The sequence below is a fragment of the Schistocerca serialis genome, chromosome 9 (genome assembly GCF_023864345.2).
Source record: "Schistocerca serialis cubense isolate TAMUIC-IGC-003099 chromosome 9, iqSchSeri2.2, whole genome shotgun sequence".
In the NCBI taxonomy this organism is placed as follows: Eukaryota; Metazoa; Arthropoda; class Insecta; order Orthoptera; family Acrididae; genus Schistocerca; species Schistocerca serialis.
This window is the reverse complement of record NC_064646.1, coordinates 51,572,039-51,588,456: the sequence shown is the minus strand read 5'-3', so window position 1 is coordinate 51,588,456 and position 16,418 is coordinate 51,572,039. Positions and strand designations below refer to the sequence as shown.

At 38.2% G+C, this 16,418-nt stretch overlaps 1 protein-coding gene across 1 annotated transcript in view; it reads left to right on the top strand.

Moving 5' to 3' along the window:
• The window catches only part of LOC126418550 (probable 18S rRNA (guanine-N(7))-methyltransferase), a 52,169-nt gene extending 36,101 nt beyond the window's left edge, over nucleotides 1-16,068 (top strand). The window contains exons 5-6 of the mRNA XM_050085365.1: nucleotides 9,067-9,299; nucleotides 15,835-16,068. Coding sequence (XP_049941322.1) covers nucleotides 9,067-9,299; nucleotides 15,835-15,979 — 378 coding nt within the window. The 3' untranslated portion in view covers nucleotides 15,980-16,068. The remainder of the gene's footprint in view (nucleotides 1-9,066; nucleotides 9,300-15,834) is intronic.
• Nucleotides 16,069-16,418: the final 350 nt, after the last annotated feature.

Below are 16,418 nucleotides of genomic sequence, written 5' to 3'. Positions count from 1 at the left end.
ACAGATTCAGTGACCGATGGATTGGTAGAGGCGGACCAATTCCATGGCTTCCACGCTCTCCTGACCTCAACCCTCTTGACTTTCATGTATGGGGGCATTTGAAAGCTCTTGTCTACACTACCCCGGTACCAAATGTAGAGACTCTTCGTGCTCGTATTGTGGACGGCTGTGATACAATACGCCATTCTCCAGGGCTGCATCAGCACATCAGGGATTCCATGCGATGGAGGGTGGATGCATGTATCCTCGCTAACGGAGGACATTTTGAACATTCCCTGCAACAAAGTGTTTCAAGTCACGCTGGTACATTCTGTTGCTGTGTGTTTCCATTCCATGATTAATGTGATTTTAAGAGAAGTAATAAAATAAGCTCTAACATGGAAAGTAAGCATTTCCGGACACATGTCCACGTAACATATTTTCTTTCTTTGTGTGTGAGGAATGTTTCCTGAAAGTTTGGCCGTACCTTTTTGTAACACCCTGTATAAGTACTTGAGATTATGGTATGAGCAGTGCGACTCGAAGTGAATTATCATTACTGACATTTCCCTTCAGTGCAGAATTAGTGCTGGAGCTGACAGAAATCTCTTAGATTTGTTCCTCCAACCAATCCTCCACAGATCCATGTTCCTTTGACTACCACCTTAGTATGGCCAACAACTTAAGGCCAACCCTTTGGGGTAATATTTGTGACAGCTGCTACTGACAGCATTTTTATCTCACTGAGATTCCACTTTTCATTGTTTCTTGCCATATAACTAATTTCCCATATACGTTCAGTGGGAGTGCAATGAGTGTGTGTGTGGAAGAACCCTGGTTATGTGTATCCTTTTACCATTGTCCACTACCCCCATTGAATTCAAGTAATTATAGGAGCAAATTGGAAAACCATTCTCTGAAAACTGAGGTGTTCATTACCCCATGATAGTCACATTGCTGCTTGGAATGAAACCGTAATAAACAATTTGGGATGCAACCACGAGCAGAGTCAGTGTGGAAGATGTTAATTTTGCCATTATTTTCTTTCTTATTGGTGCTTTTGTTGGCTGTTTGCTCCATTCAGCCTTTTGTCCAGATGTGGCAGCATTAAACCACATTTCGTCAAGCCACACAATCTCATATATATATAAAAAAAAAAAAAAAAAAAAAAGCTTCTCATGTGGCATGTTGACACTGACATCTCCAGGCTACTACATCACTTCCCTTGATGAAGGATTTCAGAGACAAAAACTGTTTTTTTGCTGGAAACTAAGCTTGTGCAGACAATTTCGAAGTTTACCTACTCTCATTAAATACCCCGTTCCGTTGAGGGTAAAAAGAATCTTGTTTAAGGATACAGGATACTTTTCCAGCTCAGTATTGTGTAAAAATCAACACCTAGTTCTTTCAGTCAGTGTTTATAATATATATGTTTTACAGATTTTTTGTTGATATCGGGTAATGCAGCACACTTTCTAATCAAATTAGAAGTATTTTGAATATTTTTGAACCTTCTTAGGGTTATTGAAAAAAAATTATAAAGAAATTGATCCAATTTTTTTCCCCAAAATGCTTCCTCAAATTGAGGTATCATTTAATCCAATGTTATACATTTGAAGAAGACCAAATTTTTATCAGATATGCATGACATGATGGCTGAGGTACTAGACCTGTTTAATTCCACCTATTATGTATATTACAAGGATAAAAAATATCACATCTTACATTTTAATTTTTATGATTTGTTTCCTAATAAAAATGTTATTTTTCTATAATTTAGTTGATTCTGCAATAAAACTTAGGTCTTCTACATAATTATGGACTATTGCAAGATACAGAAAAAAATTAGAGCAATGCTTTATAAACTTTATGAAATATTTGTACCTGAATTCTGAAAAATTCAACTTCAGGGAAATTGTGAATGAAGATATGAGTCCAATTAAACTGTGCATCAAAACATTCCTGAAGCATAGTCTTCATCCTGCAGCATTTCATCATCTTCAAGTTTCCTCTTGGCTTTCCTTTTAGCACTTCTTGCTTCTTTGGTAACTTGAAGAGTGAATCTTTCAGCTTTGTGCACTCATCTGTCACATGCAAGCAATTGATCTTCCATATTAGAGCCACATTTTATTCCTAAATTTCTCAGGACTTCCAACCTTCCTATCACTCCATCATTGAAACATGTAACTGCATCTAGTACACCAACTTTTAATGTATTTAATTGTACAAAACCATTCTTGGGTAATCTTTCCCATATGGAATTGTTGAAACTTTTATTTGTATTCTGAGTGCCCCCATGAAGACATTTACTAAGTAAACCACGGTCACTCAGGTCTCTAAAAATTGGTTTTATTTCATTCATAACAGGCTCAGGAAGAGAATGTTTATGATGGTATGTTTGACCACTTCTTTTGCTCCTTTAGGGAAAAAGTCCTTGAACAGGGTGGTCATCTGTGGACAACTTATGAAAGTAGGTGGCCCATACAGCTTTTCTCATTGCTGTAACATCGTTCAAAGGTGCAGTTCGTCTAATGTCCAGCCCATAACAACTCTGAAGAAGGTCTATTTCAGTTTCTGTCAATCTGCCGTGGCCAGACAGAGATTTTCCATCAGATAGCAACTTTCCTTTCATTTCTCCTCGTATCTTCCTCAACCTAGCACCCATCCCCTTTTTTGCATATGTCCAAAACACTCCAGTTTTGTTACCAAAGTATCACCATAAACATTGAACTCATTAATTTTATTGAAAGCTTTAGAGTCCCCATCATGTAAGTACTTCGTATATCTAACGTTATAAATGGGCACCGACCTCTGAGATATTTGTAGAGCTCCATCACACTCCATCCTCTGTAACGATCATAAGTCTTAGAACAATTATGTTCAGTATGTCCTTCAGTGTTACCATGGTAGGTGTGGCAGTACTTAGGTAAGCGCTCCACATCGACAACTTTTCCATTCTCCAGAGAAGTAGCACTTACAACACCATTCAAGGAACGATGTCCTCGATGTTGCCATGTCCCATCAAGTGCAACCGCAATGTCCCTGGTTCCACTAATACTTACAGTTTCTTCTACTGCATGTTTCATAGATGCTTTAGACACAACTGTCAAGGCACCTAAAAGTATTTTTATGTACCTGCTGAACCTCTGGGAGGAGGAGGAGGAAGGTCCATCAAACCACAGAATGTTTGCACAGCCTTTTTTTCCTTTTCCTGTTGCACACATTGCATGCACTAGCTTCAAATTTACATCATACGAAATATGCACAATGCTTGAAGTAATTTTCGGGGTAGATTTATTGCAGGATCTACACAGAACAACAAATTTAGACACTAAACCCTTCCTGCTACTTTGTTGTTTAGTTATTTCCAGACAGCCTACACCATCACATTGTTTACATTTTGCCACTTCTTTTATCAAAGAAGGTAAGATGCCCACACGAACAACAACAAATCCACTACAAGCAGTGCCATTGCTAACACAAAAATTTGAATCACCAGGAGGCGTGCTATGTGGCAGTTCCTTCCCTGAAGAACTTATACATAGGTTACTTTCAACAGTGTGGCTTGCTTTGTTTGTGAACTGGCTACCACGGAATTTCCCTTTATTGAATTCCGTGATGCGTGGCATAGTTCGTATTTATTGCGCACTAAAGGATACGTATTTCCACAAATATATGCGGCACTTGGGCAACATACATTCAGTAACATGTGAACAAACTGCTTCAGCAAAACAAAAGTAAATACTAGCAAAGATAATCATTTACAGACACTAGAAACCTGCACTGTTACCAACATATACAATGTATCATATGTATAATCGCTGTAAACAGAAAGTTCACAATTCTTTTCAAAATAGTACTGGTTTCTGTAACAGAAATAAAGGGGGTGTGGCAGCATACATGACTGTAACTTTAAAATTTGGTGTATATAGGTCATTTTTCATTTGAAACCCCATACTGTACATATCAGTGTAATCAGGAAAGACTATAGAATTTGATAAAGTCATAAAAAATTTTGATGTTTCACCATTTATAAGTACCCTATATCCATAAGATAGGGTACTCTTTATGCTGATAATCTCCATACATGACTTTGTATTGCACCCTGCCGGAATGAGTCCATCTTGATTATTCGTCTCTCGCAACTTCTTTTTGTGGCTGGTGTTTCCCAGAAAGAATGACCTGGTGATGCTTAATCATTCCTCTTTTCTTTATCCTTTCTAATTCACAGTACTGAAGACCTATGAAAATAGCAGTGGCTGTTCTGGATACTTTTGAAGCCAGTGAATTTGTTTTTGGATGATCTCTTTAATGGCAGATTGTGAGACATATGGCACTGCAAGTAAAACAATGGCAGTACAATAATACCAGTTCACAACAACTGGTGAACAAAGAGTGCACCAACACATACATGCAAACTGCACTTCATAGTGAGAGCAAAAGAACGCAGAAGCAACGGTTGCTCGCCAGCCTGTGCTTCTGTTCACTGACAGGATGGCAACAGGGTTCACTAACTGGCAACATATTAGTGGCACGGGTGTGTAAGAGACTCGTTCTTCATGTTAACTGGGCAGTGACATCATATCCCCACCACCAGGCCAAACTGCCAAAAGTTGCAAGTTATTCTAATCGCTTTTTCGATTGTCTGAGTAATTATACACCATCTGTTGTTGTTCCATCTAACTATCTAGTTTGTTCATTCTCTGGTGGATATTAATTCCTCACCACAATCTAGGGCCTCTGTGGATTTAGGAGAAATGGAGAACCCATTGACAAGTATAATCTTTGGGCCAAGGCTTCACAGCAAACATGCTCCACAAGCAGATGGTGGGCGCATACCTGCAAGTACTGTACCCCCTCCATTGGTATCCCAATCCTGAGGGAAATACTTGAAGAAATTTAGAATGTCTTCATATCCCTGTTGCACTGCAGATCAGTTACTTCAAGCCACAGATCAGTACAAATTTGGTACACTGGAAACTTTTTCTTTTTCCCATTGAGTTGTGCTATGAATAGAGATTTTTTTCCAGCATGACAGGCTCTACATTTGTTGATACACAAATTATTAATTTCCGTAATTGCAATAAACTCTTTGTAAAAAATTTTGCAAGCTGGCTTTGAATGTCATCTGTCATAACCTGTGTAGGACATATGATTGTCATGTGTAATGATGGCAGCTTGTGAAACTATTCTGCTACAACTACCAAGTATTCTTTTATGTATTCAGTGTGTCCTGATATACTAATTATTTTGCAAGTGCATCTTTTTGTGTAAAAATATGAAATTCTTCATATTGTGGATTGACGTACAAAAACATCATTGGTTCCACAATGCTGACTCACTATTGCTGCTATTAGCTAGCACCAATGTCAGAACTGACCAGCCCCTATTTCACAATTCTGCATTTCACATGTTGTTGCAACCACATGATGCACACGCATTTCCCTCACTCTCCACCATGCCACAACTTTTCTGCTCACCATTAAGAGCCAGAGCACTCCAAGTGCTCATGCTCAAAATCATCAAGTTTTTAAATCATGCTTTAGGCACCTTGCAAGATTTACTTGTGTGGCCCAATTGGTAGAATACTGCCTGCAAAAGGCAATTATTTGGGTTTGAATATCAGCCCGGTGTACAGTTTTAAGTCTGACGTCAACACTACAGGATTATTCCCATTACCAGGGCGCTGTTTGTCTTGGCGTATTCATGCACAACCCTGAATTGTGTCTTTATGTTGTTTATAGTCTCATCAAAAGTGGTACTGCGAGAACAGTTTACTGGGGAGGTGTTCTTGCTCCCCACTGAACAATATCACATGGGGTGTACACAAAAAAAAACAAGACTTATTATGTAAATTTGTGTATGTACCAAATATATTTAGTTAGTGGTGACCAACTTCAAAGTTGTTGGACCTATAAGAGGCCACACGTGTTTATATTTGTTCCTTCCAGAAGAATGTGTCTGTAGTAAATTACTTGTCCACTGCCAGTGAGCTGTTTTATTTTATTGAAACTTCTCATAGCTTAAGGACAGAGTTCCAAGTTCAGAAAACAGTAAAAACAATGATAAGTCACAATAAATAGTTTAAGTTGTAACATAAAGTTGCGCAGAAGGCCTGCAATAAGTTCATATGGTAGGCTATGTGATAAACACATCACCATAGATAATTTTTAGCAAGTTATATGTTGGTTTTAGCAACCTAATAAAGCAGTAATATAAGATGCACTCAGAGTTTACACAAATGACTCTTTAGTAAAGTGAGTCCTCTAATTTCTTTCTTTCTCAAGTTTTATGGGCTTGTACTTCACCATGAATCCCACCTTAGCTAAAAAACCTCCTGCTGCCCTTTCCGAACGTTCTAGTGTTCAACAAAGTGTAAATGGAGTTTTCTCTGTCATTAGTCAATTCCTGTAAATTGTGTAAAACATTAGATAAGTAAAGTATAAGAATCACATATGAAGAAATGCAATGATAAGATTGTACAGTCAGAACTGGTAGAAATCGTGACATACTGTTGTTAACCCCTGTAAATACACTGCATTTAGGAGTTGTGGTTCTGGAAAGTTATTTATAATTGGTGTCAGTATTTTCTCAGGGTGAAACTATTTCCTTTCAATTCTACGAGAAAAACTGGTCATAATGTTTGAGCTTCAATGACCAAACCCAAAGTTGCTTTTTTTTCTGCAGAATTTATACCTGATATTTGTAGGTGTCAGCAAAGTCCACAGCATGGATTTAATTATGTGACTCTTTTCTGTAACCCATATTCTTAGGACTTAGTTGCGTGAACTATGTCTCCTAACAATAAAAGTTTATCAGTTGCTGCTTTTAAAGCATACTTTTTGGGATGCATAGTACACATGCGTATGTGAAATACATATACTTCTCACTATAGTAACTGACATATTTGTTCCGAGTAAATTCAGCAGCTATATTGATATTTAAAACAGTTTTAATATATTGTTTATTTTTCAACATATTAAAATTCTTCTAAACATACAGTTCTTATGGTATCATAATTTGTTATAGAATGCTGTCACCTGTTGGTAATTTGACATGTTTAGAATGAATGTTTTGCTTTACTGGTTTCAGGTATCAAATACACAGGACAGTCACAGAACAATTTAAATTTAGATAAAAGATAAAAATCTGGTCACCTCGGTGGTTGGGTTGAATATCACAGTGCATTACCAGGCACTTATTTTTATTTCTTTAGCATGGATTTGGTGCAAAAATAAAAATAATATGTATAAAACAAAGTTATAAAACTTCACAATGGAGTCACAAGGATAAAACAGAATATACCAACAGTGTATATAAAAATTTATATTTTGAAATTGAGGCCATTATTCTAGTCCAGTCACAGTAAGGTCTTCCGATAAGATCTTGCTGCCGTCCTCTATGAAATTATTGTGGGCAGCGAAGGCAACATCACCAGCATATACAAATTTTGTTGAGGTCATATTTTGAGGCCTACCACAGGGCATATTGCTTAATAGGGATGTTATTCATTTAGTAAGAATGTTACTCAGCTGCATGATATCACATTGAGAAGTTTATAAATAAGACCATCTCTCCAAACTGTGTCGTATGGTGCACTCAAGTCAAGTCGATATACACCACTGCAATTTTCAGCCGTTTCTGAAACCTAGCCTCAGTGTGTGTTGTCAGGCTGAGTACCTGGTCAACAGAACTGCGATGAGGTCTGAATCCAGACTGTTCAACCGGAATGTCTTCTAGTATCAGTAGGCCTCTACACGTTAGAATCTTTTTGTCTAGGAGTTTGTTACATGAATTCAGTAGGGCTATTGGGCAGTAACTTATGGATATGTTCTTTGGTTTTTTTGGTTTTAGTACTATGTTGACTTCCAATTTCTCGAGTTTCTGAGAGATATATCCTTTAAGTATGTTGAAGAAAAAGTTGCTTATCGATGTTATTATGTATTTTCTGCCATTTTTTAGGAATCCAGGGTGGATTCCATCAAATCCAGGACCCTTGCCTGACTTAGTATTTTCTAGGGCATTGTGAAAGTGATATGCCATTGCATTACTCTGAACTTTGAATTGGCTTACTCAGCCAGTAATAAGAGGACCTACAGTTCAACGTGCGGAATTGAGAGAAGTGATCATTACAGATAAGAATCCTAGGGCTGACCGGGCATCAAACCCCATACTATTGAATTTGTACAAGATTCATCTGGAAAATATTAATCAGATAGGTACAGATTTTTAAGATTGTCAGCTGTGGGAAAAGAATACAGAAGATTAAAAATTGATTTATTCTTGACATTATAGTACCTATGCCCTCTGTTTAGGGCTTTGCAAGGAAAGAATAAGGGTTGACAGTAATGGTAAACTTCTAGATATGGTAGGCCTGCTGAGAAAACACAGTAAATGAGTGTGGAGAAGAATAAAAGTAATTGATGCTAAGAGAAGAAAAACAAAAGTAAATAATGCTAAAAGAGTATGCACAAGGAAGGGGAGTGAGCACAGAAAAGAGGGAAAACATGTGAGGCATGTGAAGAGAAAGAATGAGAGAATAAATATACAGCATGTGTGCAGGTAATCATCCGATTTAATCAGTTTGCAAAAGCTAGAGTGTAAGTATCTATATCGTTGAGAGCCATTTAAAGTAAAACAACATATGACTTACTAAAACACAACAACGTGCAATTTTTTATTGGGGCCTTTGATTTTTTAAACCATGTAGAAGAAATAACAGTGAGTACCTTTGTGTATTCTTTGAATTTGACAAGTGTAGTGAAGTAGTAGTGCACATTATTAGACTAATAATTGTGATGAACCATTTACAAATTCATTACATTCATTTCGCATTGGAGTTACCAAGACTTTGCAAAACCAAATGGTTCTTTCAGGAGAAGTGGTCATATTCTTATAATCTATCTGTGTCAAACCTAGTCTAAAAGTCCGTTTGTAACGAGATCTCTAGTGAAAGAGTACTATACTGTAACCGAGAAACATACTGAGTTAAGAAAGTTATAATTCTTTCGATTAAAGTGTCTGTACATTTTAAGTAAAAAATTTCCTTTTGGCTGACATAACTATCATTATTCTATTTGTTTTCAGAACCGAACAGCAAGGGCTGTTCTTCAGTTTTACCCTGAGAACAGTGATCAAATTGAGCTAGTTACAACACAAGCCATGAAGGCAGGATTCTTTGGAGGACTTGTTGTGGACTACCCAAACAGCACAAAGGCAAAAAAATTCTTCCTAGTTTTGATGACAGGAGCAGCAGTACCGTTACCGAAAGCCCTTGGTTCTGATGAGGATGCCAACGGAGTGTCATACACCAGTAAAAGGTTTTACTCTCCCCTTTCTTGTTGATCTACATTGTTGGATGGAATAGATATTATTTAACATTATAGTTGGGTATCATATTGCAGTAGTTCTTGAAAGGGTTGTAACTTCTGCTCTTTGCGGTATGAAAGTTCATAATTGTACTTGAGGTAAAGGGGTGCAAGTCCAATTTCCACATTTTTTACTTAAAATTATCTTTTTTTACGTATACACGGATTCAATTGTGGAAGAAGGGCAGCAATCCTGCTCCTACCAATTGCCAATTTAGATGGTGTTAAAATGGCACATGTCTGCAATGAGCAGGAGCCGGATTGCTACCCTTCATCCACAAGTGAAGTGTTGTGTAGGTATTAAAAATGTGGACTTAAGTCAAAACTGCGGAAATCAGACTTCACACTCCTTCATCAATCACATACTGATTTGTTTGTATGTATGTATCTATTTTTTGCAAGCCACATTAATCATGAGTGATGATTGTTTACAGTGAAACCTCTACATAACGTTTTTCAAGGGACCACAAATTCTGAACACTGTATAGAGGAAAACACTATAAAGAGGAAGGCTTCCAAATAATAATTATAGGGCATTACTGAAGATCAGGATACCACTAATCAGCTTTGACAAATGGTGCCATAGATGACATTTTAAATTTGCACAGCATATGATATTCATTGCAAATGATCAATGTATCAAGTGATTAGTTTTTTTAATTAAAACATGGGGCTGGGTAGGTGGATGGGTGAAAGTAAATGGATCAGTTTGTACAGTAAAAAGTTACAACAGATTCTTAAGATTGACATCATTCTCCAAAGCTGACAGGTGGTATCTCATTCTTCAGTTGACCCAATTATAGAATATTAGCCAAATTTTGTCTATGATATACTGAACATATTACATAAAAACACGGTAAATGGCACAGATTGGAAAAGAATTAGTTACAAAAAAATTACTTCAATAATTTAATTATCAGTGTTGTTGTGGTCTTCAGTCCTGAGACTGGTTTGATGCAGCTCTCCATCCTACTCTATCCTGTGCAAGCTTCATCATCTCCCAGTACCTACTGCAACCTACATCCTTTTGAGTCTGCTTGGTGTATTCATCTCTTGGTCTCCCTCTACAATTTTTACCCTCCACGCTGCCCTCCAATACTAAATTGGTGATACCTTGATGCCTCAGAACATGTCCCACCAACCGATCCCTTCTTCTAATCAAGTTGTGCCACAAACTCCTCTTCTCCCCAATCCTATTCAACACCTCCTCATTAGTTATGTGATCTACCCATCTAATCTTCAGCATTCTTCTGTAGCACCACATTTCGAAAGCTTCTATTCTCTTCTTGTCCAAACTATTTATCGTCCATGTTTCACTTCCATACATGGCTACACTCCACACAAATACTTTCAGAAATGACTTCCTAACACTTAAATCAATACTCGAAGTTAACAAATTTCTCTTCTTCAGAAATGCTTTCCTTCCCATTGCCAGTCTACATTTTATATCCTCTCTACTTCGACCATCATCAGTTATTTTGCTCCCCAAATAGCAAAACTCCTTTACTACTTTAAGTGTCTCATTTCCAAATCTAATTCCCTCAGCATCACCCGACTTAATTTGACTACATCCCATTATCCTCGTTTTGCTTTTGTTGATGTTCATCTCATATCCTCCCTTCAAGACACTATCCATTCCGTTCAACTGCTCTTCCAAGTCCTTTGCTGTCTCTGACAGAATTACAATGTCATCGGCGAACCTCAAAGTTTTTATTTCTTCTCCATGGATTTTAATACCTACTCTGAATTTTTCTTTTGTTTTCTTTACTGCTTGCTCAATATACAGATTGAATAACATCGGGGAGAGGCTACAACCCTGTCTCACTCTCTTCCCAACCACTGCTTCCCTTTCATGTCCCTCAACTCTTATAACTGCTATTTGGTTTCTATACAAATTGCAAATAGCCTTTCACTCCCTATATTTTACCCCTGCCACCTTCAGAATTTGAAAGAGAGTATTCCAGTTAACATTGTCAAAAGCTTTCTCTAAGTCTACAAATGCTAGAAATGTATGTTTGCCTTTCCTTAATCTAGCTTCTAAGATAAGTTGTAAGGTCAGTATTGCTTCACGTGTTCCAATATTTCTACGGAATCCAAACTGATCTTCCCCAAGGTTGGCTTCTACTAGTTTTTCCATTCGTCTGTAAAGAATTTGCGTTAGTATTTTGCAGCCGTGACTTATTAAACTGATAGTTCGGTAATTTTTCACGTCTGTCAACACCTGCTTTCTTTGGGATTGGGATTATTATATTCTTCTTGAAGTCTGAGGGTATTTCGCCTGTCTCATACATCTTGCTCACCAGATGGTAGAGTTTTGTCAGGACTGGCTCTCCCAAGGCTGTCAGTAGTTCTAATGGAATGTTGTCTACTCCCGGGGCCTTGTTTCGACTCAGGTCTTTCAGTGCTCTGTCAAACTCTTCACGCAGTATCAAATCTCCCATTTCATCTTCATCTACATCCTCTTCCATTTCCATAATATTGTCCACAAGTACATCGCCCTTGTATAGACCCTCTGTATACTCCTTCCACCTTTCTGCTTTCCTTTCTTTGCTTAGAACTGGGTTTCCATCTGAGCTCTTCATATTCATACAAGTGGTTCTCTTTTTTCCAAAGGTTTCTTTAATTTTCCTGTAGGCAGTATCTATCTTACCCCTCATGAGATAAGCCTCTACATCTTTACATTTGTCCTCTAGCCATCCCTGCTTAGCCATTTTGCACTTCCTGTCGATCTCATTTTTGAGACGTTTGTATTCCTTTTTGCCTGCTTCATTTACTGCATTTTTATTTTTTCTCCTTTCATCAATTAAATTCAATATTTCTTCTGTTACCCAAGGATTTCTACTAGCCCTCGTCTTTTTACCTACTTGATCCTCTGCCGCCTTCACTACTTCATCCCTCAAAGCTACCCATTCTTCTTCTACTGTATTTTTTCCCTCATTCCTGCCATTTGTTCTGTTACGCTATCCCTGAAACTCTGTACAACCTCTGGTTCTTTCAGTTTGTCCAGGTCCCATCTCCTTCAATTCCCACCTTTTTGCAGTTTCCTCAGTTTCAATCTACAGTTCATAATCAATAGATTGTGGACAGAGTCCACATCTGCCCCTGGAAATGTCTTACAATTTAAAACCTGGTTCCTATATCTCTGTCGTGCCATTATATAATCTATCTGAAATCTGTCAGTATCTCCAGGCTTCTTCCATGTGCACAACCTTCTTTTATGATTCTTGAACAAAGTGTTAGCTATGATTAAGTTGTGCTCTGTGCAAAATTCTACCAGGCGGTGTCTTCTTTCATTTCTTAGCCCCAATCCATATTCACCTACTACGTTTCCTTCTCTCCTTCTTCCTACTACTGAATTCCAGTCACCCATGACTATTAAATTATCGTCTCCCTTCACTATCTGAATAATTTCTTTTATTTCATCATACATTTCTTCAATTTCTTCGTCATCTGCAGAGCTAGTTGGCATATAAACTTGTACTACTGTAGTAAAGTACATTCCACGCTCCGATCCTTAGAATGCCAGTTTTCTTTCTCCTGATAACGACATCCTCTTGAGTAGGCCCCGCCCGGAGATCCGAATGGGGGACTATTTTACCTTCGTGTCTATCTTAGCCACAAAAATGTGTTCACTATGCTGTTTGTAGTAGCTTAACTGCATTCCTGTTTTTTTATTCATTATTAAACCTACTCCTGCATTACCCATATTTGACTTTGTATTTAGAATTCCGTATTTGCCTGACCAAAAGTCTTGTTCCTCCTGCCACCGAACTTCACTAATTCCCACTATATCTAACTTTAACCTATCCATTTCCCTTTTTAAATTTTCTAACCTACCTGCCCGATTAAGGGATCTGACATTCCACGCTCTGATCCGTAGAATGCCAGTTTTCTTTCTCCTGATAACGACATCCTCTTTAGTAGGCCCCGCCCGGAGATCCGAATGGGGGACTATTTTACCCCCGGAATATTTCACCCAAGAGGACGCCGTCATCATAAACCATACAGTAAAGCTGCATGCCCTCGGGAAAAATTACGTCTGTAGTTTCCCCTTGCTTTCAGCCGTTCGCAGTACCAGCACAGCAAGGCCGTTTTGGTTAGTGTTACAAGGCCAGATCAGTCAATCATCCAGACTGTTGCCCCTGCAACTACTGAAAAGGCTGCTGCCCCTCTTCAGGAACCACGCATTTGTCTGGCCTCTCAACAGATACCCCTCTGTTGTGGTTGCACTTCCGGTACGGCTATCTGTACCGTTGAGGCACGCAAGCCTCCCCACCAATGGCAAGGTCCATGGTTCATAGGGGGTAAAAGTAAATTATCAAATGGAACTTAAATTTGCACAAAACTCTAGGAACCTAAGCAATCTGAAAATAACATACCTATGATTTTTTAAAATATTCAAGCAGGCTTGCTTGTTTTCTATTTCTCCTAGACTCTATGACAATCATTTCTTGCTCCAAATGAGCAAGTTGAACTACTGTTCTGTCCTCAAGTCTATGGGCCATCTTGTATCTCCTGAATGTTTCAAAGGCTTCAGCTGCCTTAATATATGAGGGCACAGGGTCATCTTCCTTGTCACTGTCACTTTCACTACCACTACTACTCTCCAAGCTTCTCTCTGCTGTCAGCTCCTCAATACTTTGTACTCCTGTGGTTGCCACGTTGTCATCCACAGCTACGAAGTCCTCAAAAGTGACAGAATCACTGCCTATGAATTGGTGAAACTGTTGCAAATCACTTGCAACATCTTCCACAGGAGCTGCCATCTCATTCTCACAGAGTCCCGCTTTTGTGAAACAGTTTTTAATAGTTTCAGCACTTACTTCCCTCCACGAGTACATAATTAAATTTTATTGCCTGTAAAATATTCAGTTTCAGTTGTGAGCTTTGCTGGCTTCCCAGTTTTCTTTGGTCCATCAAATTCAAGGCCTTTTTTACAAGGGCTGTCCTATATTTAACCTTAAGGGCGTGTATTATGCCCAAGTCCAAAGGTTGCGGACAGCTGGTGCAGTTGGGTGGCAGGAAAATTACTTTAACATTTCTCAGAAAGGGTACATCTGGTGGATGTGCCGCACATCTATCTACAAACAGCAGTACTTTTCTTGCAGCACTCCCCATTTTGGCGTCAAATTCTCTGAGAAAACGTAAAAATATTTCACTCGTCATCCATGCCTTGGCATAGTGTGTATATTTGCATGGAAACGTGGAAATTTTTTTGAAGCACCTCGGATTTTTTGGCTTCCCGATAACCAAAGGTTTCAGTTTTTCACTGCCATCAGCGTTTGTACACAACAAAACGGTAAGATGTTCCTTGCTCTTCTTACTGCCATGGCAATTTTCCCCACAAAAAGTAAATGTCTTATCTGGCATTAAATTGAAAAACATGCCCGTTTCGTCAGTGTTATAAATGTCACGCAGTTTGTAGCCCTGTATCAGATTAGGGAGAGTCTGCATCCACTGAGCTACAGTTGGTTCGTCCACACTTTTACTTTCTCCACATTCCGATTTGTACACAACACCATGACGCTGTCGAAATTTATCAATCCATCCATTGGACGCCTTAAAATTGTCCATTTCTAACTGCAGTGATATTTGAAGCGCCTTCTCCTTCAAAATAGTTCCGTTTATTGGAATGTTTGCAGCACGTGCTTGCTGAAACCAAGTTAATAAAACTTTCTCCATTTCGTCGTAAGTCGATTGTTTCAAACGCATACGTTTTGAATTTCCACAATTCTCAAACCCTTCCATTATCGACAATCTGTTTTTCATAATAGTGTTGAGTGTTGAAGGGCCAGTCCCAATTGCTTCGCTAGCTCCACGCGACTCACGCCAGGAGGTGACTCTAATTTTTTTAATAATAGAAACCTTCTCTTCCAGAGAAATATTCTTCCGCTTTTCACTCATGTCCACTGATGAAAGCTTTAAAAAAAACGTTATATCGAAGACACACACTTACTAGGCACACTGTTTGCTGCTCAGCTCACACAACACGCTACTAAGTGCTAACACAAAGCATCGACTGAAATGGTGCCAAAAAGATCGCAAGCAGAATGTGCGTCACATGTCACGTGACCGGGTTTTGCGGCTGACATATGAAATACGCTGACCGCGGGCTTTCCGAGCCGGTGCAAACTGTGAAATCACAGAGCAGAAAATGATGCGCCTACATCCAGTCACTTAAATGTTATAAAGAGGTAAACAATTGACCAGGGTTCCAAAAATATGAGCGTTACATGGAGGAAACTGTAAGATAGAGGAAACACAGTAAAGAGGAAAATTTAACATTGTTTATATGGGCTTTTAGTCGGGACCAAAAAAAACGGATGTAACATAGAGGAAAACATTATATGGAGGAACGTTATGAAGAGGTTTCACTGTAATTTCAAATAACAGTAGTTTCCTTCTTAATGTTAAGATTTGAACTATTTTATAAATCTGTTGTCGGGCAGAAGGATTGTAAATGTATGGTGTTTTTGTGTGTGTTCAGGGAACAAATGAAGAAAATCCGTGGAAAATCTCTCAAAAAAAGTAGAGACTGGATTTTAGAAAAGAAAGAACGGAGGAGAAGACAGGGCAGAGAAACAAGGATAGACACAAAATACACTGGTCGTAAGAGATCTGGAAGGTTTTAAAAAACGAATGCCAAAACCATGTACAGTATCTGAACTTGTATTGATATTAAACCAGTATGTTTTCGTACATAAAAGCATTTTCTTAAATATTTATAGTCACTCAATCTTCAATACTTATAATGCAAGAAGTAAACCACTTGTCATATGGTTGAATTGCTGTACATTAAGTTATTTATAATCATAAGATAAACATACATATCAGACAGATGGTTTTGATGTTGTTCTAAGTGAATTTAAAGTAATATTAATTTGCTGGATCATTGTATTAGTTATGTTTGTTGAGTTATTGATGAATCATGGACCAGGTAACTGTCTAGATGAAAAAGATCACTCTGCTCACTCAGAGATAAACAAACTTATCTCATAAAGTAATAGATGAGGCTGTACAGTTTCCAGTCTCAAAGTGTTGTTGAAATGATGCTGGATGGTTACACACTAT